The 27607-nt window shown below is 41.7% G+C and overlaps 2 protein-coding genes across 4 annotated transcripts in view; one reads left to right on the top strand and one right to left on the bottom strand.

The window, feature by feature from the left end:
• The window catches only part of MRPS12 (mitochondrial ribosomal protein S12), a 295484-nt gene extending 271307 nt beyond the window's left edge, over positions 1-24177 (top strand). For both annotated transcript variants that reach the window (XM_063431261.1, XM_063431260.1), the window contains exons 2-4: positions 21299-21330; positions 21582-21641; positions 23181-24177. In XM_063431261.1, coding sequence (XP_063287331.1) covers positions 21599-21641; positions 23181-23569 — 432 coding nt within the window. In that variant the 5' untranslated portion in view covers positions 21299-21330; positions 21582-21598 and the 3' untranslated portion in view covers positions 23570-24177. The remainder of the gene's footprint in view (positions 1-21298; positions 21331-21581; positions 21642-23180) is intronic.
• On the bottom strand, positions 7003-21235 carry FBXO27 (F-box protein 27). Of its 2 annotated transcripts, none has more exons than XM_063433217.1 (6): positions 21193-21235; positions 18006-18453; positions 11756-11867; positions 11585-11680; positions 11080-11215; positions 7003-7441 (listed from the first exon to the last, which is right to left on the bottom strand). In XM_063433217.1, the coding sequence occupies exons 2-6, from the start codon at positions 18343-18345 to the stop codon at positions 7244-7246; spliced, it is 882 nt and encodes a 293-aa protein (XP_063289287.1). In that variant the 5' UTR covers positions 18346-18453; positions 21193-21235; the 3' UTR covers positions 7003-7243. The 2 variants fall into 2 exon arrangements, with proteins under 2 accessions (XP_063289287.1, XP_063289288.1); XM_063433218.1 differs by having other exon boundaries at positions 18129-18453.
• Positions 24178-27607: the final 3430 nt, after the last annotated feature.

Here is a 27607-nt window from a genome sequence, read left to right as displayed (position 1 = left end):
AAACAATTTATTATGAATAAAATAAAAAAAAACTGTAAGAAATTAGAATTTTTTTTTTTAATTTGTAGTTCCGCCTCACATTTTAGCTGTAAATGTCATAATACTGTTAGGTTTTACTGCAACAAAATGCACATATTTGTAATCAGCGATGTCTCACGAGTACAACAGTACCCCCCATTAACAGGTTTTATGGTGTTTTGGAAAGTTACAGGGTCAAATATAGAACGTTCCATTTTCAAATTGAAATTTGCCAGATTAGTAATGTTACCTTTGAGACGGTGTGGTAGCCCAGGAATGAGAATTACCCCCATAATGGCATACCATTTGAAAAAGTAGACAACCCAAGGTATTGAACGTGGGGTATGTTTAGTCTTTTTTAGTAGCCACTTAGTCACAAACACTGGCCAAAGTTAGCGTTCATATTTGTTTCTGTGTGAAAAAAGCAAAAAACTAATATTTGGCCAGTGTTTGTGACTAAGTGGCTACTTAAAATGACTGGACATACCCCATTTGCAATACCTTGGGTTGTCTACTTTTGCAAATGGTATGCCATCATGGGGGTAATTCTTATTCCTGGGCTACCATACGGTCTCAAAGGCAACATAACCAATCTGGCAAATTTCAATGTCAAAAAAATGAAATGCGAGCCTTATATGTGACTCTCTAACTTTCCAAAACACCATAAAACCTGTACATGGGGGGTACTGTTATTCTTGGGAGACTTCACTAAACACAAATATTAGTGTTTTAAAACAGTAAAACATATTACAACAATAATATAGTCCATAAAAGTGCCGTTTGTTTGTAAAAAATGCAAAAAACGTCACTTTTACTTAAAATATCATCGTTGTAATACAATTTACCAGTTTGAAACACTAATATTTGAGTTCAGCGAAGTCTCCCGAGTAAAACAGTACCCCCTATATACAGGTTTTATGGTTTCTTGGAGAGTTACAGGGTTAAATATAGTGCTTGCGAATTAAATTCTCTGCACTTTCTCCCTGTGTTGTCAGGCATGTCAATCAAATTTTAATTAATTAAATGACATAATTATGTTAAAAAATTACTTAAATATACACGTAGAATTTTAATATATATGCATTTATAGGTATTTAAATTCTACGTGTATACTAATGTAATCTTTCATGTAATTATATGTATTTATCTATCTATATATATTTGCGGTTATTTGTATTTTATATATAGATAGATATATATAGAATGTCATTCTAAGTGTATTCTGTTTCCAATATATATATATTAATAACAAAATACAGTTAGAATGAAATTACATATGAATATATAATTTATTTTAAATTTTGTTTCAATATTTTATTTATTTATTTTATTATTTTATTTATTTATTATTGTAATTATACGTATATATATATAATATATATATGTAGATCTATTATATATATAATATATATATACATATTATATATGTAACGTCATTCTAAGTGTATTTTAATACTAATATATATACTAATATTAATATTAAAATACATTACGTATGACGTTACATATATATAATATGTATATATATTATATATATAATATATATACATATATTATATATATATAAATACTTGTATTTTATTTTAACATGTGTATTTAATTTTTTTTTTACACTACCTACCAGCAGGGGGACTCTCTAATATTTTAGACAGTCCCCCTGCTGGCAGATCCATAGCCAGCTATAGGGGGCCATGTGATCGCTCTTAGAGAGCGATCACATGGCCCCCGGGGGCCTCATTTGCCGGAGGGGGGCTGCCTGGGCTCTCAGGCAGACCCCCAGAAGAGGATCGCGGCGGAGGTAAGTATAGCTTACCTCCTGGGGGCTTCAGCCGTTACGGCGTTCTATGCCGCCGCAACGGCTTTAAAGCCCTTTAAAGCCGCGACGGCATAGAACGCCGTAACGGCGTTAAGGGGTTAAACTATTATATTATTATTATTATATTATTATTATTATTACTAGTTATAAAATGTTATTATATAATATTGTGTTATTACTAGTTAATAATAAATTATATACAGCGAGACCTCGGTTTACGAATTCAATGCGTTCTCCGGGACGTTTCTTATTGCGAAACATTTGTAAACCGAAACGCGGTTTCCCATAGGAATGCATTGAAAACCAATTAATCCGTTCTGGAGGTCAGAAATAGGTAAAATGAGCTGGCATGGAAACCAACCCACAATGCAGAACACACAGTAAAAGGCATGCACACGACGAAGCTCAGCTCCCTACCTTTCCACAGCTTGAGAAATGCACCAAAAAGTCCCCAAACCACTGCAAACAATTTCCAGAATGGCTCCAAAACTCGATACAAAAGCCGCTCCAACACCTCCACACTCGACGCCACGTGCTACCCACAGGCTCCAGCATGCAGGGGGCGGCGCCATAAACCTCCCAGGTGCAATGCATCCTGGGGAAACTCGCTTTGTATTGCGAAAAAAGTTTGTAAACCGCGGCATTATTTTCAATGGATTTTCATTTGTAAACCGAAAATTATGTTAACCGAGGCGTTTGTAAACCAAGGGCCCACTGTATAATAATTTTATATATTATTACTAGTTATTAAATTATTATACAGTATTGTATTACTAGTTATTAAAATGTTTCTGATATATTATTATTATTGTAGCACCAGCTTATTCCGCTGTACGTTACAATAGAACATGGGTTCCCATAAGTTTTTCCCGTGGAATCATTTGACATACTGTACCAGCATCGTGGAACCCATCGGAAACATTTTGTACAAACCTTTTAATTAGCAGAGTGTCCTCAGATCAGCCAATTCCTCAATGCTGCACTTCTCCGACACAAAACAGCTGCCGAAATAGTGTATCCACCGGCCCATCAGACCATCCGGTCAGAATCACATCTTCCATGCCACGTGAACCTCCATGGCTCATTACACATAAAGTTACAGCCCCAGATCCATGGGGTTGCGTTACAGTTGCGTGTGTCACGAGTCACGCAACACTTAAGTGAACCCACCCAGGTGATGCTGCATAATGCAAATATGGTAATAACAATTTATAGAACTAACAATGTATCTTATTTACACAGATTGATTTCTAAACACATTTATTACACATTACTGGGAGTATTATTGCTGTTGAATTCTGTTAAACACTGAAACACACCAACACTATGGAGCTCCCACAAAATAGAGACAATAGGTTATAAATGAGGGACTGTCCCTCCTAAATAGACACACTTGGGGGGAAGGGGGCTGATACCCAAGATGGCCGGACGTGTCCCTCTGTAGCTCCTGCGTCACCAAGCTAAATTCCAGCACTTAACGCTAATAATCTGGCTACAAGAGGGTCCTAAACTGCTGAAAGGCTAAGCTTATCACTAAGTGTGTCATTTTGGTACTGGCCTAGGACATCTTATCAAGCAGCTAACGTGCCTGACCTGGAGGCCTATTGAGTCTGCTGCACCAGCGTAGTGGAGAAGCAGCCGATCGCCGACGCTGAGCGCACGTCTTTAAGCCACCACTTGCTGCCCCTTAACCCACCCCCCACTATTTGGACCGATGGGGGATATCCCGGTCCCCGCTGGGACCTACCGATTCAGAGGCAGAACCGCATGGCGTGACCAAGATGGCTGCCACAACAGAGCTACAGTTTATCCAAGCAGTCCTCAAGGGCCAAGAATGGAAAGCAACACCGCTGTGGCTGAAAACCAGAAACACTCTCCCACAGACAACAAAAACTGTCGACTTACTTCTCTGGCACTTCAACCACATTTGTTCGACCTTTTGGGTGAGGCTGTGAATTTAGCAATCAGCATCATTTAACTTCCGAAAGACATTTGCTCCTCGTCACAAGTTGTTAGACCTTGGACTTAACCCTCTCCAGGCTGGGGTCTTCACAACACACACTGCGCAAAAGACTCAAGCTCAACCTTTCACAAACCGGAATTATAACTGTGAGTTTTATTGCTGTGAAACTCTGTGATACTCATACACATTGCGCATTACTGTGAGTTTTATTACTGTGGAGCTCTGAGATACACATACACACTGCGTTACTGTGAGTTTTATTGCTGTAAAACTCTGAAATACTCATACACACTGCGTTACTGTGAGTTTTATTGCTGTAAAACTCTGAGATACTCATACACACTGTGCGTTACTGTGAGTTTTATTGCTGTGGAGCTCTGAGATACTCATACACTGTGCGTTACTGTGAGTTTTATTACTGTGGAGCTCTGCAATACTCATACACACTGCGTTACTGTGAGTTTTATTACTGTGGAGCTCTTCGATACTCATACACTGTGCGTTACTGTGAGTTTTATTACTGTGGAGCACTGCGATACTCATACACTGTGCGTTACTGTGAGTTTTATTGCTGTGGAGCTCTGCAATACTCGTACACACTGCGTTACTGTGAGTTTTATTACTGTGGAGCTCTGAGATACTCATACACTGTGCGTTACTGTGAGTTTTATTGCTGTAAAGCTCTGAGATACCCATACACACTGTGTTTTACTGTGAGTTTTATTGCTGTGGAGCTTCATACAAACTATAAATATGAAATTCCTGTAAAAAAGAGCAGGTGCAGAATATAGGAGTATATCTCCAGAATATGTTTCCATTTGTTTATTTTTTTAGCAGATTTCAATCAGAAACTCATATTAACCATTGCGTACCGGTCTCTTTTTTATAGTAATTATTTACAAAATGGATTCCACTGAGCCACCATACAGCCAAAAGAGATACGAGGAAATTGTCAAGGAAGTCAGCACATACATCAAGAAGAACTCCTACAAATTTGGAATCTGCATGCCCCACTGCGTAAGTTGAGGGTAAAAGGAGCACATATGAACTGGATCACTGCTGACCTCATCCAAATGTACCAGTTTCGGGATTCTTTGTGGTCAAAGTTTAAGCGTACTGGCTCTATGAACGATCACTGTGCGTATAGACAATGGCAAAATATATGCACAAAACAAACAAAATTGGCCAAGGCCCAATATTTCTATGACAATCTGAACAATAACATGTCAAACCCTAGAAACTTTTGGAAAGTCATAAATAAACTACACACTCCCCCAATCCACTCCCAACCCTCCTCTGTCAAAGTGGATAACCAAACCCTGCAACTTCCCTTAGATATAGCAAATGCCTTTAACAATTATTTTGTCGGATGCACTACTGCCCTGATTGCCAAGCTAATAAATGGCACACATCCTGAAACTACAAATGTGGATCAGGACCGACTAAATTTGCAAACGCCCAATATAGACAAGTTCACTTTTAGACCTGTACCTGTTAGTGTAATTGAAAAACATCTTAATAATCTAAAAATGAAAAACCAGTCCGGACCTGACCAAATCCCAGCAATGCTGTTGAAGCTCAGTGCACCGGCAATTGCTAAACCCGTCACAACTCTAATTAATGAATCCTTGGTGTCTGGATACTTACCCAAACTTTGGAAGACTGCAAGAGTAGTGCCTATCCATAAAAGTGGCGACACTACTTTGGTTTCTAACTATCGCCCTATATCATTGCTCCCAGTATTGTCAAAAATCTTAGAAAAATGTGTCCATACGCAACTATGTGAGTATTACCAACAATCAAACTATCTGACCCCTGATCAATCGGGCTTTCGCCAGAATCACTCCACTACAACTGCCCTCTTCAAAGTTTGCAATGACATCCAAACTGGCATGGAACAAGGAGACCTAACTGGAGCTATTTTCCTTGATTTTGCAAAGGCCTTTGACACAGTAGACCACGACATTCTACTGCACAAACTCAAAAAGTCAGGTATTGGTGATCATTCGCTAAACTGGTTTCGATCGTATGTATCGGATCGCTCGCAATATGTGTCCATTTCTGACAGCGACTCCCTCCCTCTCCCAGTCACGTGTGGTGTTCCCCAAGGTTCCATTCTCGGCCCCCTACTATTTTCATTATTTATAAATGATCTGCCAAATGTCTGCAAATCCTCAAACATACACATGTACGCAGATGACACGGTAATCTATGCGAACAATTCCGATCTACCGCAGCTTGAGGCTGTGCTCCAAGACCAGTTTACAGAGGTAGAAAAGTGGATTGCAAAAAACAAACTCTTCCTGAACACTGACAAAACTGTCACAATGATCTTTGGAACGGTACCTAAATTACACAAATTACACAATTCCCACCTATCCATCAAAACCATTTCAAATGGCACACTGACCGCAGTCCACTCTTTCAAATACTTGGGTATGATGTTAGACCCCAATCTATCTTTTGGCCTCCACATATAAAAACTTGCATCTAAACTTTATCCAAAACTAGGTGCCCTGTACAGAAACAAATCCTGCCTAAGCCCTACAGTAAAGGAAAAGATTGTACAGCAAATGCTGATGCCAATCATTGATTATGGGGATGTAGTATATGCATCTGCATCGCAATCCCACATTAATAAACTCAACACATTGTATAACTCGTTCTGCCGATTTGTGCTTCAATGTAATTACAGGACCCACCATTGTGACATGCTAAAAGAACTAAACTGTCTGTTGCTGGAATCCAGACGCACCCTCCATCTTTCCAGCCTTGTGTTTAAGAATTTACTGGGAAACTCCCACCCTACCTGAACACAATGCTTTCCCCGGCTGTTCCCACTTCCTATAACCTCCGATCCAGTACCAACACTTTACTTAGTCTACCTCAATACAAAAAGAAAGCAGCCCGATCCTCCTTCTCCTACAGAGCACCGCATTTGTGGAACGACCTCCCGCACAAATTAAAATCTTCCCTAAGCTTAAAGTCCTTTAAGAGATCCCTCTCTACATACTTGAAAACAGAATGTACCTGTCATTGTTATATATTTCCTACCTGTTCTGTGTAACATTTTGTATATATTGTATATTAAAATTGTTTTTGTATTTTATTGTATCCTATTGTATCAATGTGATGTTTTGTGGACCCAGGACATACTTGAAAACGAGAGAAATCTCAATGTATCTTTCCTGGTAAAATATTTTATAAATAAAATACACCAATTAACATATGATTTGTCTATATTCTCTTCCACTGCACCTGCTTCATTTTATTCAATATCTGTAGAAAATATTCACCTTATTCTAATAAATATATATATATAGATTCCAATCCCCATTCTTATTCTCTGCGAGAAATCCCACTTTGGTTTTGAATAATCTCCGTCAGATTGTGAGAACACGACATGTCAGTAAGTTCACCACACATTGCCATGGCATCTGGTGGAACTACCGATGGCGAGACCAATGGAATGCTGAATGTTCACATGCAACCCGCTGGTTTTCGTTAACGTTGCATCTCACGGTGACAGACGTGTTTGTAAACCGTGCTCTGTACCAGCCTTTCCAAAACAACGTGTCTTTTCCCTTATGTGAGAATTGGACGAATCGCACTCCTGGGCCATAGTTTTCGAAAACATGTGAAACCTGAAAAGACAAGGCAACTCATCGGTCACAGGAACATAAGTGGGAGCTGCTGGAGGAGTGGGAAGGGGCTGTGATCGAGAGAGAGGGGAATAAATTGTCACGCTGGGAGATCTGACATCGATAGGAAGACAGACACACAGACAGGAAAACAGTGACAAAAGATTCGCAAATCTGTAGAACAAAGTAGCCATATTGAATAATGTCTCTAGTATGGGCTTCTAAATCTAATAGAGTTTGATTTGTAATAATTATCAGGTCAGATTTTACCCCTTTCGTATTATCTCCAGATCTGATTAATATGTGACAGGAAAGGAGTTTCCCCAAAGGGGGAGTTTGTTCAAAACGCCCCCGCCTAATGCAGCTATTTTTGTTTTTAGTGAAAAAAAGCCTTTGGTATAGAACATATCATATTAGGATGCAGAGGAGGGGACAAACTTCCAGAACTAATTCGCTAACAAGCTTTCTGGATATATACCTTACAAACATTACATCATGGCCTTAATGCCGAAATAGATTTACAAGGTTTGATATAATATTCAATTTGAACACTGGATCTGTTTTTTGGCTTTTGGATGTACTCATTTCTCTTTTTTCTCTCAATCTCTGCAATTTGTTTGGCTTTTTTCATATGTATTACGGTATATTTTTTTTATCTACCTACATATCCCATATTCATGTAATTTTTAATTTTAATTTTATTTTTTTATTTTCATTTTATTATTTATTTTTATATTCATATTTATTTTATTTTTATTTCCATTTCTATTTTTATTTTATTTTTAATTTTTTAAATTGTATTTACATTTATATTCATTTTCAGCTGTATTTCATATATACTGCCATTCATGTACAAATATATTGTAATTTTCTCTGTAGCATCTTAGTATGTCATTCATTAATAAAACTGTATGGGTCTTATGCATATGTCCATTGACTGGTGCTTTATTGGATATATTGCATTTTGTCCAGTGCATTGGCTTGTTTTTTCATATATTTTTCATGTTTATATTTTGGATACATATATTATTTATGTCTTTTCCCGATTCTATAAGCTGTGTATATCATTTATTTCAGTTTTCGTTTTTATTAATCTATGTGGCGACATTTCGCCGGTTGTGTATACTATTTTCTTCAGTTTTTAGGTCTCCACGCATGCGCTATGATGCGCTCGATTCTCGAACGCCTAGAACTCTGATCTTCTTCACGCATGCGCAATTTAGACGGATGGACGTCACAGGAAATGCGTCTTTGCGCTCCAACCTGGAACGCATTTTGCCGGTGAACGGCGTTAGAGAAAATTACGACGGGTATAAGAAGTCCTTCTACACCAGAACTCTCACATATCCCTGAAGAAGTCCTTTATATTTCGGACGAAATGCGTTGGATACCGGACTTTCTTATTGTTTCTATTCAATTTTATTTATTTATTTTATATTCCTTTATTGTCTCTGTGGTCTCTGCTACTCCAATTGGATTTGTGCTTCCAGTTTCCATACTGCCATCCAGTTCCACTGAGAGTGGAGATATGCCTACCACTTATTTATGTCTGTAAGTGATACCAATAAATCTCTTTTTGTATTATTTTATACGTACTTCACCATGTATGGCTCTTTTTATCCATCTCTTTGAAGATACATTTGTTTGGATCTACTATCAAGTCCACATTACATATACCCCAGAGGGGTGAGAGGTCTGATTTTCACTTTCGTTTATTTCACTATATTCTTTTATAGAATTTGGATATATTTTCCAGGTTGTATTTTTAATTGTATGCTTATTTGATTGTGGTTTCCACTTTGTTGTTTCTTATTTTTGTTTTTAGGTCTGCTTGAAGTTAAAACATGGCACCACAAAAGTATAGCACAGAACTGACAAAAACAATGAGCCTATTGCTGCAGTTCTGGTCCCAAGGCTCGTCAAACATTAATGAGATAGGACTTCGATTATAGTACACTTTTCTACTGGGATTATTTGGCCGCGATCAGTTTTGTCCTTGCCTGACCTGTATCAACAACGTGAACACATTTATAGTTGGCGACAGTCACGTGACAAACGGAAAGTTTTGTGATACGTTGGATGGCTTTGTTGCCATTTAATAGTTTGTAAACCACTGCAGAGAATAATCAGATGACACATAAGGCTATTTACATGCTTGAAGTGTGTAGAAGGATCCGCGGTTAAGGGGAATGTTCATATCAAGTCAAGCCCCCGTAACAACCACTGCTCAGTGAAACCGTCTGGAGTTCCTGGGCTCCTTCTAACAGTAACCTTAAAGACGTGCTCCTGGCACAAGCTGCGCCACAGCACTAATCATAAAGGATTGGCTTGGGCACCGGTGAGAGACTGAGGGTGTCAGCTTATTACTAGCTGCGTATTGCAAGTTACCGTATGTATTATTACTCGCAATGGGCGGTCAGTGATGCTCTAAGCCTATCACCAGCTCCCAAGCCAATCCCTTGTGATCAGTGCAGGGGTGAGGAAGAACGATGAGGCAGTGTGCATGGGCGTTCACAGACACAACATCCTGGTTCAACTCTTCTCTTTAACAGTGCCCCTTTAAGGATCTCTGTTTTGGGATGCACATGTGATACAGAGTAAGTGGCATGTATAAGTAGAAGGAATGTAAACTATAGTTGTGGCGAAAGTAACCTCATCACTGGCTTTGGGAGGGGCCTGTTTGCCAGCCTCCTACCCTGTGATTATGGCCCTGTAACGAACTGAACCTCGTCAAAGGGTTCTTCGAGGGGCCTGCTGGCCAGCCTCTTACCTCAGGACTATGGGCCCAGCAATATACCATGCCCAATGGTTCATGTGAAGTATGTACTCCAGACAGAGAGACAGACCGTTCGCCCTAATTCTCTGGAACTGTTTTGGGCATGGGACCATGTGCACAGTGGGTCAACAATAAGACTTCCAGGAAAATCCTGAACCCCTAAACTGATCTGGGTGATTTTTGGATATGCTGGTCACCCAGATCAGGGGATTTAACATTTGTGTGGTTTTATGTATTTTTAGGGTACTGTTGGGGTGTTTTACATTTTTTTATTTTTTCTGTGCTTGGAGATAATTGGATTATAATTAGTACAGTTACTGATCCAATTATCTCCCAAGCAGAGGGGACGGATTGTATGCTATGTGTGGGAGTGTCATGCATTTTAACTCTGTTGTTATTGGTTTACAAGTTTATGTCACCGTCCCCAACAAGGTCCATGTGGGTCGCCCTTGCATGGGGACTTGCATAAAAGGCCAGTTGTGGCTTCCATTAAAGAGAATGCTTTACCCCTTCATGAAGTCTTGGCTCATGTATGGGGGATTGGAGAACTACACTCTGGGGATTGCTATATCCCAATACTCCCCTGAGTATAATGCTCTTGCTCTTCTGTTCCTGCTACGCTCTCTGGACTAGGAGAGGTCTACCCACTGGAAGCTGGATCCTGGTCTTGGGTCCTTTGTGGGTGGAGGACGGCGAGACCACAACCAAGAGGCGGCGGTTCATGGGGTTTATGGATGTTATGGTGTTCCAGTGCAGTGCTTATGGTACTCACAAATACTAGGAAGCAGCGATTGACGGAGGTACCTAGTCGGGGTGCCAAGCAGTCAGTCACAATAGTATATTGTTTGCACATAGCTGAGCTTACCTGATGGTAAATCTGATTGTTCCACTGATCTATCTGTAATGTGGGGTTAGAAAACGTCTTGATGGATTGTCTGTCGGCAGCGAGGAGATGAACGTTGATCTCATACATACATCCGCAGTCTTCCCTCCCGGCAACCCTGGAAAATGAGACAGCGGTCAGTAGGTCGATCTAGGTCTCCACAATGCCGCCTCCCCAGTAGCTGACCTTTTCCCACTATTTTGGAGGTAGACCCCCAAAGAAAACAGGCATATATTTATTTCTGTATGTTGTCTTTGAGGTTATATGAAAAAGCAGCTTCTAAAAGCTGCAGATCTGCTGTCTGCAGCCTATGCAAGCCCTTTCTTTGACAATTTACTCCCATTCTGTGCTGCTCATTGAGGCCAGAATTACTGCTCTGTCCTCTATTTAGATCTCTATCGGCTGTCATTGCTTATGGGTTAGCGTGTCAGTTTCCCTTGGTGTGTAACCAATATGCCAATAAAGTGCGTGTGTCGGGACAACTAACCAGTCACTGATGGCGATCGGAGGTTGGTGGACATCGAGGTAGTGTTCGCAGAATCCTTCTTTCAGCAGGTCTATGGTCTGACTCTTTGAGCACCAGCTTTTGGAAAGATGGGAGAAATCCTGCTATTAGAGCAATCCCAGTCACAGACACTCATCCTGTCACCATACTTACAAAAAGGACGTTACAAAACATGTCTGGCTCTCAGCTCCTTCCACAGGACATCGATTGTTTTCCACGACCCAGCCATCTCCTCCATGGATAACGTTCCAGGGATCAAACCCATCTGTGGAACAAAAAAGCTAAAAATCAGTCCTGTGCAACAAAAATCACACTTTGATTTGTACTTCAAATGAAGGAATAATAATTTACATTTAATAATAATACCTTACTTTTATATTTAATAATAATTGACTTTAATAATAACAAATTTACATTTTTTATTTTATACTACCTTTAAAATAATCTAAACGTGTAACAACCGCTAATGGTTATCATCCAATCAAACCAAACCTGTAACAACCGCTAATGGTTATCATCCAATCAAACCAAACCTGTAACAACCGCTAATGGTTATCATCCAATCAAACCAAACCTGTAACAACCGCTAATGGTTATCATCCAATCAAACCAAACCTGTAACAACCGCTAATGGTTATCATCCAATCAAACCAAACCTGTAACAACCGCTAATGGTTATCATCCAATCAAACCAAACCTGTAACAACTGCTAATAGTTATCATCCAATCAAACCAAACCTGTAACAACTGCTAATGGTTATCATCCAATCAAACCAAACCTGTAACAACTGCTAATGGTTATCATCCAATCAAACCAAACCTGTAACAACTGCTAATGGTTATCATCCAATCAAACCAAACCTGTAACAACCGCTAATGGTTATCATCCAATCAAACCAAACCTGTAACAACTGCTAATAGTTATCATCCAATCAAACCAAACCTGTAACAACTGCTAATGGTTATCATCCAATCAAACCAAACCTGTAACAACTGCTAATGGTTATCATCCAATCAAACCAAACCTGTAACAACCGCTAATGGTTATCATCCAATCAAGCCAAACCTGTAACAACTGCTAATAGTTATCATCCAATCAAACCAAACCTGTAACAACTGCTAATGGTTATCATCCAATCAAACCAAACCTGTAACAACTGCTAATGGTTATCATCCAATCAAACCAAACCTGTAACAACTGCTAATGGTTATCATCCAATCAAACCAAACCTGTAACAACCGCTAATGGTTATCATCCAATCAAACCAAACCTGTAACAACTGCTACTGATTATCATTCAATCAAACCGAACCTGTAACAACTGCTAATGGTTATCATCCAATCAAACCAAACCTGTAACAACTGCTAATGGTTATCATCCAATCAAACCAAACCTGTAACAACTGCTACTGATTATCATTCAATCAAACCGAACCTGTAACAACTGCTAATAGTTATCATCCAATCAAACCAAACCTGTAACAACTGCTAATGGTTATCATCCAATCAAACCAAACCTGTAACAACCGCTAATGGTTATCATCCAATCAAACCAAACCTGTAACAACCGCTAATGGTTATCATCCAATCAAGCCAAACCTGTAACAACCGCTAATGGTTATCATCCAATCAAACCAAACCTGTAACAACCGCTAATGGTTATCATCCAATCAAACCAAACCTGTAACAACCGCTAATGGTTATCATCCAACCAAACCAAACCTGTAACAACTGCTAATGATTATCATCCAATCAAACCAAACCTGTAACAACCGCTAATGGTTATCATCCAATCAAACCAAACCTGTAACAACTGCTAATGGTTATCATCCAATCAAACCAAACCTGTAACAACTGCTAATGGTTATCATCCAATCAAACAAAACCTGTAACAACTGCTAATAGTTATCATCCAATCAAACCAAACCTGTAACAACTGCTAATAGTTATCATCCAATCAAACCAAACCTGTAACAACTGCTAATGGTTATCATCCAATCAAACCAAACCTGTAACAACTGCTAATAGTTATCATCCAATCAAACCAAACCTGTAACAACTGCTAATAGTTATCATCCAATCAAACCAAACCTGTAACAACTGCTAATGGTTATCATCCAATCAAACCAAACCTGTAACAACTGCTAATGGTTATCATCCAATCAAACCAAACCTGTAACAACTGCTAATGGTTATCATCCAATCAAACCAAACCTGTAACAACTGCTAATGGTTATCATCCAATCAAACCAAACCTGTAACAACTGCTAATGGTTATCATCCAATCAAACCAAACCTGTAACAACTGCTAATGGTTATCATCCAATCAAACCAAACCTGTAACAACTGCTAATAGTTATCATCCAATCAAACCAAACCTGTAACAACTGCTAATGGTTATCATCCAATCAAACCAAACCTGTAACAACTGCTAATGGTTATCATCCAATCAAACCAAACCTGTAACAACTGCTAATGGTTATCATCCAATCAAACCAAACCAAACCTGTAACAACTGCTAATAGTTATCATCCAATCAAACCAAACCTGTAACAACTGCTAATGGTTATCATCCAATCAAACCAAGCCTGTAACAACTGCTAATGGTTATCATCCAATCAAACCAAACCAAACCTGTAACAACTGCTAATGATTATCATCCAATCACACCAAACCTGTAACAACCGCTAATGGTTATCATCCAACCAAACCAAACCTGTAACAACTGCTAATGGTTATCATCCAATCAAACCAAACCTGGAACAACCGCTAATGGTTATCATCCAATCAAACCAAACCTGTAACAACCGCTAATGGTTATCATCCAACCAAACCAAACCTGTAACAACTGCTAATGGTTATCATCCAATCAAACCAAACCTGTAACAACTGCTAATGGTTATCATCCAATCAAACCAAACCTGGAACAACCGCTAATGGTTATCATCCAATCAAACCAAACCTGTAACAACCGCTAATGGTTATCATCCAACCAAACCAAACCTGTAACAACTGCTAATGGTTATCATCCAATCAAACCAAACCTGTAACAACCGCTAATGATTATCATCCAATCAAACCAAACCTGTAACAACTGCTACTGATTATCATTCAATCAAACCGAACCTGTAACAACTGCTAATGGTTATCATCCAATCAAACCCAACCTGTAACAACTGCTAATAGTTATCATCCAATCAAACCAAACCTGTAACAACTGCTAATAGTTATCATCCAATCAAACCAAACCTGTAACAACTGCTAATAGTTATCATCCAACCAAACCAAACCTGTAACAACTGCTAATGGTTATCATCCAATCAAACCAAACCTGTAACAACCGCTAATGATTATCATCCAATCAAACCAAACCTGTAACAACTGCTAATGGCTATCATCCAATCAAACCAAACCTGTAACAACTGCTAATGGTTATCATCCAATCAAACCAAACCTGGAACAACCGCTAATGGTTATCATCCAATCAAACCAAACCTGTAACAACCGCTAATGGTTATCATCCAATCAAACCAAACCTGTAACAACTGCTAATGGTTATCATCCAATCAAACCAAACCTGTAACAACTGCTAATGGTTATCATCCAATCAAACCAAACCTGTAACAACCGCTAATGGTCATCATCCAATCAAACCAAACCTGTAACAACTGCTAATGGTTATCATCCAATCAAACCAAACCTGTAACAACTGCTAATGGTCATCATCCAATCAAACCAAACCTGTAACAACTGCTAATGGTTATCATCCAATCAAACCAAACCTGTAACAACTGCTAATGGTTATCATCCAATCACACCAAACCTGTAACAACCGCTAATGGTTTTTAATATTCCTGCAGTGTTCTCCTAATCTTGTCTTTAGGCACCTTGTAGTCATACCTACGTATCGGAGGCCACATGGGCACTCCAATAGGTAGATTACATTTGTTGTATTGCATCCGATAAAATCTCTTATGGTGTAACTTTTTTATTGGTTCTATTTGATTGCGCTTGCATTTGTAAAAACCTTTCGCTCCTTCTAAAAAAAGTATGGTTAGTGATTTGTTTGGTTTCTCTAGTATAATTTTTGGTTAGACAAACCAAACAAATCACTAACCATACTTTTTTAGAAGGAGCGAAAGGTTTTTACAAATGCAAGCGCTGCATTTGATCTTTCAAAAGACTGATACTTTCCCTTTAAATATTGTCCCTAACTCTACTTTGAACTATTTTCTTTATTTGTATCTGTATTTTTACATATCATGTATCACCATAGTTAATATGGCCACTACCATCTCTCTGCCCATTATTTTTAACATCCTCCTTCAAGCCATTATATATGCTGCCTTTTTAACACAGAGCCCTGCCCCTTTATATATATATACACACCGCCTATATGCTGATGTATTCAGCACTACCTGTCATATAAGACAAAGTGCCCATCATAGGCACAAAGTCCGCCCCCCATCACGTGCGTACCGCCCACCAGAACGGCAACCGCACTTGCTGACTTAGTCAGCACTACATATCCCAAGCTGCACTTCCGGTCCCCATAATGCCGCGAGCTATATCGCTCGCTTCACACTGCCACTAATGAAAGCGCCGGTCACGTGACTCGCGCACTACATTTCCCAACATGCAATGCATGTTTCACGGGAGTCACGTGACGCCCTTAAATCAAATATTTCTAAGAATATAGACTTCGTTTTTTAACGATTTTAATGGCAAAAGACCTTGTATAATGCTACTTTTAATGTAAATCTTTTTATTTTCACTTACAATATATGTGATATATAACTCATTCTATTGGCCATTGACTATTGACGTTTTTTTGTGCCAATTTTTAACTGATTATGTACTCGTATATACTCCTATCTGACAGGTTTATAATGTTATCCCATTTTGAAAAAGCCCTAGTGGCGAAACGCGTAAATGGTTTTATAAATTGTGTATTTTATATAATTTAAGATTTTTTTTGGCTAATATCTGTGCCAACTATCTTTTTACACACTATTTTATCTACTTTCACCTGGCATTTAATTGATTTTACCACGTGCTTACAAGCTTATCCTGAGGTGGGGATCATACCACCAGCGCTGTTACCATAGTGCAGTTGGCCTGCACTACACTTGTAAGTACATTTTTATTTATTTAAACAACTTTTATACCGTGTTAAACAGAGAGCACTATTAGTTGTTTTTATATATCCCTTGTCCTGAGAGTTGGACATCATTCCCTCCGGAGGACAATCATCCATATATCCCATAAGTGGGGATTGTTCTGCTGTACGCCTGTTATACCTGAGCTGGCTATAGCTCATCAAAATGTGAGTGGAATAGTTATATCTTTTTCTCACATATATTGACTCTTACACGCTATACGATTAGTCTTTTATCTTGTGTTTTCCATATCACGAGACCAACAGGACTACTATAAACAGAGAAGAGACCCCATCATCTAAAGCACCTTAAAAGACATTTATTGCCACAGTGCAACTTCTAAAAACGTTTTGGACATTTTGTAACCTTTATAAGTTTTATTTATATGTCTTTTTACTATTTGTAGTCCTCATTGATACATGTTGGCGCAGCCTTGCATTTCTGTTGTTGTTGTTTTCCATTCTTACCATAGAGGGTTACGCTCTGCCAGGCCGCTGCCTTTTTATTATTAGCACTAACCTCCTTTCCTGTTTTCCCTTTAAACAGTCTGTGAGGGAGCAGAGAGGCAGGTAGATTATTGTTCCCTCACTCGCCCGCCTCCTTGCTGTCTCAACCAGCCGCCTCCATGTTCACCAGGGCGGACGGCCAGCCGCAATGTTCCTCACTGCGGCCGGCTTCAATGCTACCCCGGGTGGTCGCCTTAAAGGGGTGATATCCCAGGCGCCAGGGCGAAATTTCTAGTCGCCATTACGACCTGGGATTTGTCGAGCCCTGAGTTAAGAAAACCCATATATTGTTGTTATGGTGGCGTAATGTGTCCCGGCACTGATTTACCTTCTGGGGTTTATACTATTTTGCATTGTTTTAACCTGGAACTTGTGGCTCCAGGTCAGCATTCTTTCTGCCCCATAATATGAGGAAGGTGAGAGAATTAAAGCATCAGCTGACGCTTCCAGACTTTTACTGGCCACCCATTGAGAGGAATAATACGATAAATAAAGAAAACAGTTTCCTGTTATTTTAACTTTAATGTCACCTTAATTCCTAAAGGGTTGTTTCCTCCATTCGCGGCCCATAATGGCATCCGAAAAATGAATAATCTGATTTCACTGTCATAACGTTATGGATGGGTCATAGTAAATGCCTTATATCTCATCTTGGGAATGTAATAGATTTCTTACTCTGCCGTCCGTCTGCCTTTTTTCCCCCTACCTTGCCTGTTTCTGTCCCCTTTCTGGTCTCACCTTTGCCGCACGGGTTCCGTATCAGGTTCCTCCAGAAGATCTCCTTAACAAACACTCTCTGCCAGGGGAAGAAATGACATAGCGAGGAAGCTCTAAGTAGATCTGCCTGGCGTTCATGCTCACATTTCAGCTTCCAGAGAGTGGGTGAGTCCACCAGGTGTTTCCAGCGACGGCTCACAAGCCGGCACCGCGTTACCAGTTCCCGCGGGGGCAGAAAGCTCAAGATCTTCTGAAGAATCTCATCAGGAAAAGGCTCCAGATCAAACCGAACCTGTAGAAAATCGCGGGTTACGCACTGGATTGTAGCAGAAGGTCCCTCGTTGGATCCCGACTGACCCATGGCATAAATTCGCAAAGACCGTTAGAGCTTTCTGTATGCACACAGGTGTGTCCTGCCGTTATCTAACATACCGGTCAGGAGCCAAGGCACACACCAGGACATCTGTTACTAGAGAGAAGAGAAAATGTCAAGATTAGCATGGATCATATATAGTGTCTGAGTAAATTATATAAACTAGTCAAAATATATGTATGCAAAGTTTAGGCCAAATTTGAAAAAGAAAAATATAGAGAGAGAATGTAAGGGGGAAGATTGAGAGAGAGAGATAGTGAAAGGGAGAGAGAGATAGAGGGGAGAGAGAGAGAGATAGAGGGGAGAGAGAGAGATAGAGGGGAGAGAGAGAGAGATAGAGGAGAGAGAGAGAGATAGAGGGGAGAGAGAGAGAGAGAGAGAGGGGGGAGAGAGAGAGAGGGGAAGGGGAGAGAGAGAGGGGAAGGGGAGAGAGAGATAGAGGGGAGAGAGAGAGGGGAGAGAGAGAGAGAGAGGGGAGAGAGAGAGAGAGAGGGGAAGGGGAGAGAGAGATAGAGGGGAGAGAGATAGAGGGGAGAGAGATAGAGGGGAGAGAGATAGAGGGGAGAGAGATAGAGGGGAGAGAGATAGAGGGGAGAGAGATAGAGGGGAGAGAGAGAGAGGGGAGAGAGAGAGGGGAGAGAGAGAGGGGAGAGAGAGAGGGGAGAGAGAGAGGGGAGAGAGAGAGGGGAGAGAGAGAGGGGAGAGAGAGAGGGGAGAGAGAGGGGAGAGAGAGAGGGGAGGGAGAGAGAGGGGAGAGAGAGGGGAGGGAGAGAGAGGGGAGAGAGAGGGGGGAGGGAGAGAAAGGGGGGAGAGAAAGGGGGGAGAGAAAGGGGGGAGAGAGGGTGAGGAAGAGAGGGGAGGGAGAGAGGAAGAGGGAGAGAGAGAGAGGAAGGGGGAGGGAGAGAGAGAGAGAGAGAGAGGGAGGGGGAGGGAGAGAGAGAGGGAGGGGGAGGGAGAGAGAGAGGGAGGGGGATGGAGAGAGAGAGGGAGGGAGAGAGAGGGGGAGGGAGAGAGAGGGGGAGGGAGAGAGAGGGGAAGGGGGGAGAGAGAGGGGAGGGGGTGGGTTGGAGAGAGAGGGGAGGGGAGTACTAACAGCAAGGTTGTTAGTAATAATAATACATGTAACAGAAAGTACAACATATCACAGTAGTAGCCTATATGTAACAATGGTGGTGTTATTATCGTAAAGTAATAATCCAGTAACAAAATTAAAGAAATCTGGCTGAATATATTCTGCAGCCCAGATTGTACCTTTAAAGTGCAGTGGTTAATGGCAGCCTGGAAGTGCAGGGGTTAATGGCAGCTCTGGCAGTGCAGGGGTTAATGGCAGCTCTGGCAGTGCAGGGGTTAATAGTGGCAGTTCTGGCAGTGCAGGGGTTAATAGTGGCAGTTCTGACAGTGCAGGGGTTAACAGTGTCAGCTCTGGCAGTGCAGGGGTTAACAGTGGCAGCTCTGGCAGTGCAGGGGTTAACAGTGGCAGCTCTGGCAGTGCAGGGGTTACTGGCAGCTCTGGCAGTGCAGGGGTTAATAGTGGCAGCTCTGGCAGTGCAGGGGTTAACAGTGGCAGCTCTGGCAGTGCAGGGGTTAACAGTGGCAGCTCTGGCAGTGCAGGGGTTAATGGTGGCAGCTCTGGCAGTGCAGGGGTTAATGGTGGCAGCTCTGGCAGTGCAGGGGTTAATGGTGGCAGCTCTGGCAGTGCAGGGGTTAATGGTGGCAGCTCTGGCAGTGCAGGGGTCAATGGTGACAGCTCTGGCAGTGCAGGGGTCAATGGCAGCTCTGGCAGTGCAGGGGTTAACAGTGGCAGCTCTGGCAATGCAGGGGTTAATGGCAGCCTAGCAGTGCAGGGGTTAATGGTGGCAGCTCTGGCAGTGTATGGGGTTAATGGTGGCAGCTCTGGCAGTGCATGGGGTTCATGGCAGCCTGGCAGTGCAGGGGTTAATGGTGGCAGCTCTGGCAGTGCAGGGGTTAATGGGTGGCAGCTCTGGCAGTGCAGGGGTTAACGGGTGGCAGCTCTGGCAGTGCAGGGGTTAACGGGTGGCAGCTCTGGCAGTGCAGGGGTTAATGGCGGCAGCTCTGGCAGTGCAGGGGTTAATGGTGGCAGCTCTGGCAGTGCAGGGGTCAATGGCAGCTCTGGCAGTGCAGGGGTTAACAGTGGCAGCTCTGGCAATGCAGGGGTTAATGGCAGCCTGGCAGTGCAGGGGTTAATGGTGGCAGCTATGGCAGTGCAGGGGTTAACGGGTGGCAGCTCTGGCAGTGCAGGGGTTAACGGGTGGCAGCTCTGGCAGTGCAGGGGTTAACGGGTGGCAGCTCTGGCAGTGCAGGGGTTAACGGGTGGCAGCTCTGGCAGTGCAGGGGTTAACGGTGGCGGCTCCGGCAGTGCAGGGGTTAACGGTGGCAGTCTGGCAGTGCAGGGGTTAACGGAGGTATCTCTGGCAGTGCAGGGGTTAATGGTGGCAGCGCAGGGGTTAACAGTGGCAGCTCTGGCAGTGTAGGGGTTAATGATGGCAGCTCTGGCAGTGCATGGGGTTAATAGTGGCAGCTCTGGCAGTGCATGGGGTTAATGGTGGCAGCTCTGGCAGTGCATGGGGTTAATGGTGGCAGCTCTGGCAGTGATGGGGTTAATGGTGGCAGCTCTGGTAGTGCAGGGGTTAATGGTGACAGCTCTGGCAGTGCAGGGGTTAATGGTGGCAGCTCTGGCAGTGCAGGGGTTAATGGTGGCAGCTCTGGCAGTGTAGGGGTTAATAGTGGCAACTCTGGCGGTGTAGGGGTTCATGGTGGCAGCTCTGGCAGTGCAGGGGTTAATGGTAGGTAGCTCTGGGTATAGCTCCTACTTACCGAGCTGGCTGAGTGTGGGATATCTTCCTGGACATTCTAAGCCTCGCTTTGGTTAGACACGCCCACTGATCATGTGACCCATGGAAGCAGAGACACATGGAAGCAGAGTCTGTGAGTGAGGCCTGCAGGCTGCTCAAGGTGAACCTGATATTGTTATTATTACACAGTGTATTATCTGTATAATATTATCATCTAACTGCTGCTTCTATTCTCTCACTGTCTATTATATTCTGTCTGCTCTCACTTCTGCTCTTTGTCTCTCTGTCTATTCTCTGTGACACTCTATTCTCTGTCTCTGTGACACTCTATTCTCTGTATATTCTCTGTCCCCGTGACACTCTATTCTCTGTAGCTGAGCGAGATTCCTTAAGGATCTGTCTCTTTTTCAGGTAACAGCTGTTATAAAATGGCTGGAATTCTGAGTTTTGCGTCCAGGTCGTGGCAGTTTGGTGAGTTTATATCAACCTTTACCGGTAAAAGAAATCCTGCAAGATGGGAGGTGGATTAGTGGAATAAAACAAATTATTCTGCAAATAAATTAAAGAAAGTTGTTAAACTTCATACATATAACATAACTAACTATAATCTAACCTACACAGTGCACCTAACGTGTGGGAGCCTGGAGTGTCCCTTTAATAATATAAACCCACCCAGTATAACTAACTATAATCTAACCTACACAGTGCATCTAACGTGTGGGAGCCTGGAGTGTCCCTTTAATAATATAAACCCACCCAGTATAACTAACTGTAACCTAACCTACACAGTGCATCTAACGTGTGTGGGAGCCTGGAGTGTCCCTTTAATAATATAAACCCACCCAGTATAACTAACTGTAACCTAACCTACACAGTGCATCTAACGTGTGTGGGAGCCTGGAGTGTCCCTTTAATAATATAAACCCACCCAGTATAACTAACTGTAACCTAACCTACACAGTGCATCTAACGTGTGTGGGAGCCTGGAGTGTCCCTTTAATAATATAAACCCACCCAGTATAACTAACTGTAACCTAACCTACACAGTGCAGCTAACGTGTGTGGGAGCCTGGAGTGTCCCTGTAATAATATAAACCCACCCAGTATAACTAACTGTAACCTAACCTACACAGTGCATCTAACGTGTGTGGGAGCCTGGAGTGTCCCTTTAATAATATAAACCCACCCAGTATAACTAACTGTAACCTAACCTACACAGTGCATCTAACGTGTGTGGGAGCCTGGAGTGTCCCTTTAATAATATAAACCCACCCAGTATAACTAACTGTAAGCTAACCTACACAGTGCAGCTAACGTGTGTGGGAGCCTGGAGTGTCCCTTTAATAATATAAACCCACCCAGTATAACTAACTGTAAGCTAACCTACACAGTGCAGCTAACGTGTGTGGGAGCCTGGAGTGTCCCTTTAATAATATAAACCCACCCAGTATAACTAACTGTAACCTAACCTACACAGTGCACCTAACGTGTGTGGGAGCCTGGAGTATCCCTTTAATAACATAAACCCACCCAGTATAACTAACTGTAATCTAACCTACACAGTGCACCTAACGTGTGTGGGAGCCTGGAGTGTCCCTTTAATAATATAAACCCACCCAGTATAACTAACTGTAAGCTAACCTACACAGTGCAGCTAACGTGTGTGGGAGCCTGGAGTGTCCCTTTAATAATATAAACCCACCCAGTATAACTAACTGTAACCTAACCTACACAGTGCACCTAACGTGTGTGGGAGCCTGGAGTATCCCTTTAATAATATAAACCCACTCAGGGCATCTAACAATATATTAAGTTTAAATCTTTACAGTGGACAAAGCCGTTGCAAATTTTAAGTCAAAACAGTTTAATTGTAAAAAAAAGTATGCAGTCATGGAATAAAATAGTCCTGTCCCATGTCTGTTTTCCACAATCCCTGATTAAGTGAATGAGCCCTGTGTGTCTTTTAGTTCGGTGGGTTCTCCTGCACACTAACTGTTTGTATTTGTGCAGGTTGCTCCATGCTGCGTGTTGGTGTCCAGGTCTCTCAGCCCCTGGAATCTCGAACAATGGCAACCCTAAACCAGATGCACCGTGCTGGTAAGCCGAAGCCTAACGTTCACAAACTGGGACCCACGTTTGGCTGTCCGCAGCTCAAGGGTGTTGTACTGAAGACCATGATCCGAAAACCCAAGAAACCAAACTCTGCCAATCGCAAGTGCGCCCGTGTGCGTCTGAGCAATGGCAAGGAGGTGGTGTGCTTCATTCCTGGGGAGGGTCACAACCTCCAGGAACACAACATCGTACTGGTGGAAGGAGGACGCACACAGGATCTACCGGGAGTGAAGCTCAAAGTGGTTCGGGGAAAGTATGACTGTGCCCACGTTAAAAAGAAAAACTAGGAGCTTGTCCAACACATTTACTTGGTGGCCGTACTGTGACGATCTCCTACAGACCAGGTGGCATGAAACCCACACAAATCTTGCTTACAGGTAACTGTTTCTATAACAGAAGAAAACAGAAGATTTACAATTGAAAACAAGGAAAACAAACTGCTGTTTAAATGGAATTGCTTCCTATGGAAAGAGCATAGGCGACATTCAAAAACATTTCCATGTGTGTTCTATTGTCCCATCATTGTGTAGGGGTGGGGGGTCTGTCTTGCGTTGCGCGCAGCAGAAGGATGGGAAGTGTACCACAGTAAATTCCTTCCTCCAACCTGCTGGAAATTAACCAAATTTGCAATTTTCAAAGCTCTGCACCATGTTACAATCCTCCCGTGTGGATTTGTTACTGAGCGTTAGTTTGTGTGAACATTCTGCCTGGATAACCCCAGGATTGTCCTACGGGTACGGTCGAACAGTCCCGCTCAGCAATAGTGACACCCAGGCTTTGTTGGGGGCAAGGAGGAGATACTTTGTCTTGCTCTGTACTTGTGTGTCACATCCTAACACAGTTCTAGGAGTCGGCCTTTTCAGAGCCTGAATAATAAATAAAATGATACATTATTCTTGTCTTGTGGTCTTTGTGTGATCACAGGTGAGGAGAGCACTGTCCTGGATATGAATCCAGTAACTTTATTCCTGTACCATACAGATCTGACTGAGCTGAAGGAACAGTTTCGTCCCTCTGAAACGAGCAGTCCGTGCCAGTAAAGTGTGAATTGTCTTTCAGAGTGAATTCAGAGTACATTTGAAACTTTAGACTAAAATAGTCGAACTGCAAACATTGCCGACCAATTTGTTTCATTTGCAATAAATTCAGTTGGAATTCCTGGCGATACTCTCTGTAATGGACAACCCTGTCTGTGTTTTGGATTGCAATTCATACACAGGTCGGGTGGAAATTTCATTTGAAATACAGATGCCAGGTTTTAGCCAGGAATGTGTGTTTACTGTATTTAACCCTATGCCCACACAGCTTCCTTTAGTGTATTTACGGTATTTAACCCTATGCCCACACAGCTTCCTTTAGTGTATTTATGGTATTTAACCCTATGCCCACACAGCTTCCTTTAGTATATTTACTGTATTTAGCCCTATGCCCACACAGCTTCCTTTAGTGAATTTACGGTATTTAACCCTATGCCCACACAGCTTCCTTTAGTGTATTTACGGTATTTAACCCTATGCCCACACAGCTTCCTTTAGTGTATTTACGGTATTTAACCCTATGCCCACACAGCTTCCTTTAGTGTATTTATGGTATTTAACCCTATGCCCACACAGCTTCCTTTAGTATATTTACGGTATTTAACCCTATGCCCACACAGCTTCCTTTAGTGTATTTATGGTATTTAACCCTATGCCCACACAGCTTCCTTTAGTGAATTTACGGTATTTAACCCTATGCCCACACCGCTTCCTTTAGTGTATTTACGGTATTTAACCCTATGCCCACACAGCTTCCTTTAGTGTATTTACGGTATTTAACCCTATGCCCACACAGCTTCCTTTAGTGTATTTACGGTATTTATTCCTATGCCCACACAGCTTCCTTTAGTATATTTACGGTATTTAACCCTATGCCCACACAGCTTCCTTTAGTGTATTTACGGTATTTAACCCTATGCCCACACAGCTTCCTTTAGTATATTTACGGTATTTAACCCTATGCCCACACAGCTTCCTTTAGTGTATTTACGGTATTTAACCCTATGCCCACACAGCTTCCTTTAGTGTATTTACGGTATTTATTCCTATGCCCACACAGCTTCCTTTAGTATATTTACGGTATTTAACCCTATGCCCACACCGCTTCCTTTAGTGTATTTACGGTATTTAACCCTATGCCCACACAGCTTCCTTTAGTGTATTTACGGTATTTAACCCTATGCCCACACAGCTTCCTTTAGTGTATTTACGGTATTTAACCCTATGCCCACACAGCTTCCTTTAGTGTATTTACGGTATTTATTCCTATGCCCACACAGCTTCCTTTAGTATATTTACGGTATTTAACCCTATGCCCACACAGCTTCCTTTAGTGTATTTACGGTATTTAACCCTATGCCCACACAGCTTCCTTTACATTCTGATGGTATGTGTAAATCTCAGTCCCGGTTGATGAATAATGTCTCAATATAAATTCTGCCCTAATTCTGGATCTGTTAGAACTTTGGAAAGACAAGTTGTCCTGTATAATCTCTTTACTCGCCTCCAATATTTCGACAGAGGATGAGAGAATACCGGAAGAAACTCTCAGGGTTAATCAGTAAAGTAAGAATTCAGAGTGAGCTTCACATTTAAGGCCAAAATGGCCAAATTGGGAAAATTCAACTAATTTGTCCTAAAATGTTAAATCCATGTTCTCACTTTATTAAATACTCCTGTTTTGTGTTCTGTATCCCTGATCATCCATCCATGCTGGTTATGTCCCAAATTAATGTGCTATAAAAGCCATCTTTCTAGTAATTGGTGAGCTGGGAAAGAAGGGATTGGGAAGGTTCTGTCCCCTTTGGTGTCTGCTCTATACACAGAGAAGGGGAGGGTGTATTTCAGCCATTCCTGGTCTGCGATGATTCCTGCAATTATTATTTTATTATTTATATAGCGCCAGCAAATTGTGTAGCGCTGTACAATGGGGGCAATAAACGCACAATTGTTCTCTCTCTATGCTGCTGCTTTTCTCAAAAAAACAGTTTCATCGCAGTGGCTGGGACAGCAGTACAATTATAAACTAAATGCTATTCCTTGAGCGTTTCTTCATTTTGTGTTTTATTTTTAATTCTGTCAGAATCTATAAAAACAGGATTTTTTTTAACTCTCAATCTTAATAATTTTAGTAAATCCAATGTAGACTTGGCAGATACTGAATTTACTGAGTTTGTTAGGGTTTGTGGTTGTCCTGTACTTGGTGTCCAGCACCCTAGACGGGTAGCAGAGTGCGCTACTTAGTGTCTGGTTTCTATCCAGAACTTTGAGTTTGTGCAAAGCACATTAATAGTGCATTATAGTCCTGTTATTCTTCTGTTTTGCAATGTGGTAAAAACTTTCTCTTCTTTTTAACTCTGTGGATCCGTAGCTACAAAGAAGGGAGAGAAAGTAAATTCTCTAATGCAATTTGTGAATAAAAATGAATTTGCAATTAACAAACCGAAAACCTAAATTATGAAACATTAAACCAGTCCCAGGTATAGATCGCATGATACACAAGTATTTAGCAGAATTCAATGAATTCTAAATTCACACTGAGACGTGGTGCTTGCATTATTTGGAGAGCCACGTTTTCCTGCGGTACTAACGTCGCTAAGTTACAGCTTTAATTTAAATTAGACAATTCATTTCAAATTGCTGTAAAGTGGGGATTGAAACCCTGTTGCCACAATGCTGCGCTGTTCCAGAACTGTTCAAACAGGACGGCTACACTTTGTAAAACTTGGGCGCAGACAAGGCTATCTCTGAACATGCAATGCGTGGCGCCCATCTGCGCCATTATACCATGCTTTGACCTCCCACAGGTAAGAACAGGAGGATAAGACTGCAATCGACTGGACCAATAAGATGGTAGGGTCAGAGTTTAATATAATCCCCTGGATCCGTCCCGCTGGGTATCAGTTTGATTAGATGGTGGTAGCAATGCGAGGGTTTCACAAACACCATCACCTGAATTTTGTAGCATTTTCTGAATACTGTTCCTGACCACGTGTTCCCCATTACAGGGTATTCCACACAATTCCTTACTAAAGAGGTCCTGTACGACAATACCACGTCATTTTACTGAAACGGTCACTGTCAGAAATGAGAAATAAGTAAATGTCGACTCATAACTGGTTCTATAAGTGTGGTGGAATCTCGGTAAAAATAAATTTAGTAGGCCGAGATTACCACGTGGCATGTGTACGTGCATATGCTGATGTATCGATCAGTTGGTTGCACGAGGCAAGATACGATCAGTAGTGTACGGAGCATGTGCAAGAATACAGGATGTAGTATTCCCCC

The sequence above is a fragment of the Pelobates fuscus genome, chromosome 9 (assembly GCF_036172605.1).
Source record: "Pelobates fuscus isolate aPelFus1 chromosome 9, aPelFus1.pri, whole genome shotgun sequence".
Lineage (NCBI taxonomy): Eukaryota > Metazoa > Chordata > Amphibia > Anura > Pelobatidae > Pelobates > Pelobates fuscus.
This window is presented reverse-complemented; position numbering and strand designations above follow the sequence as displayed.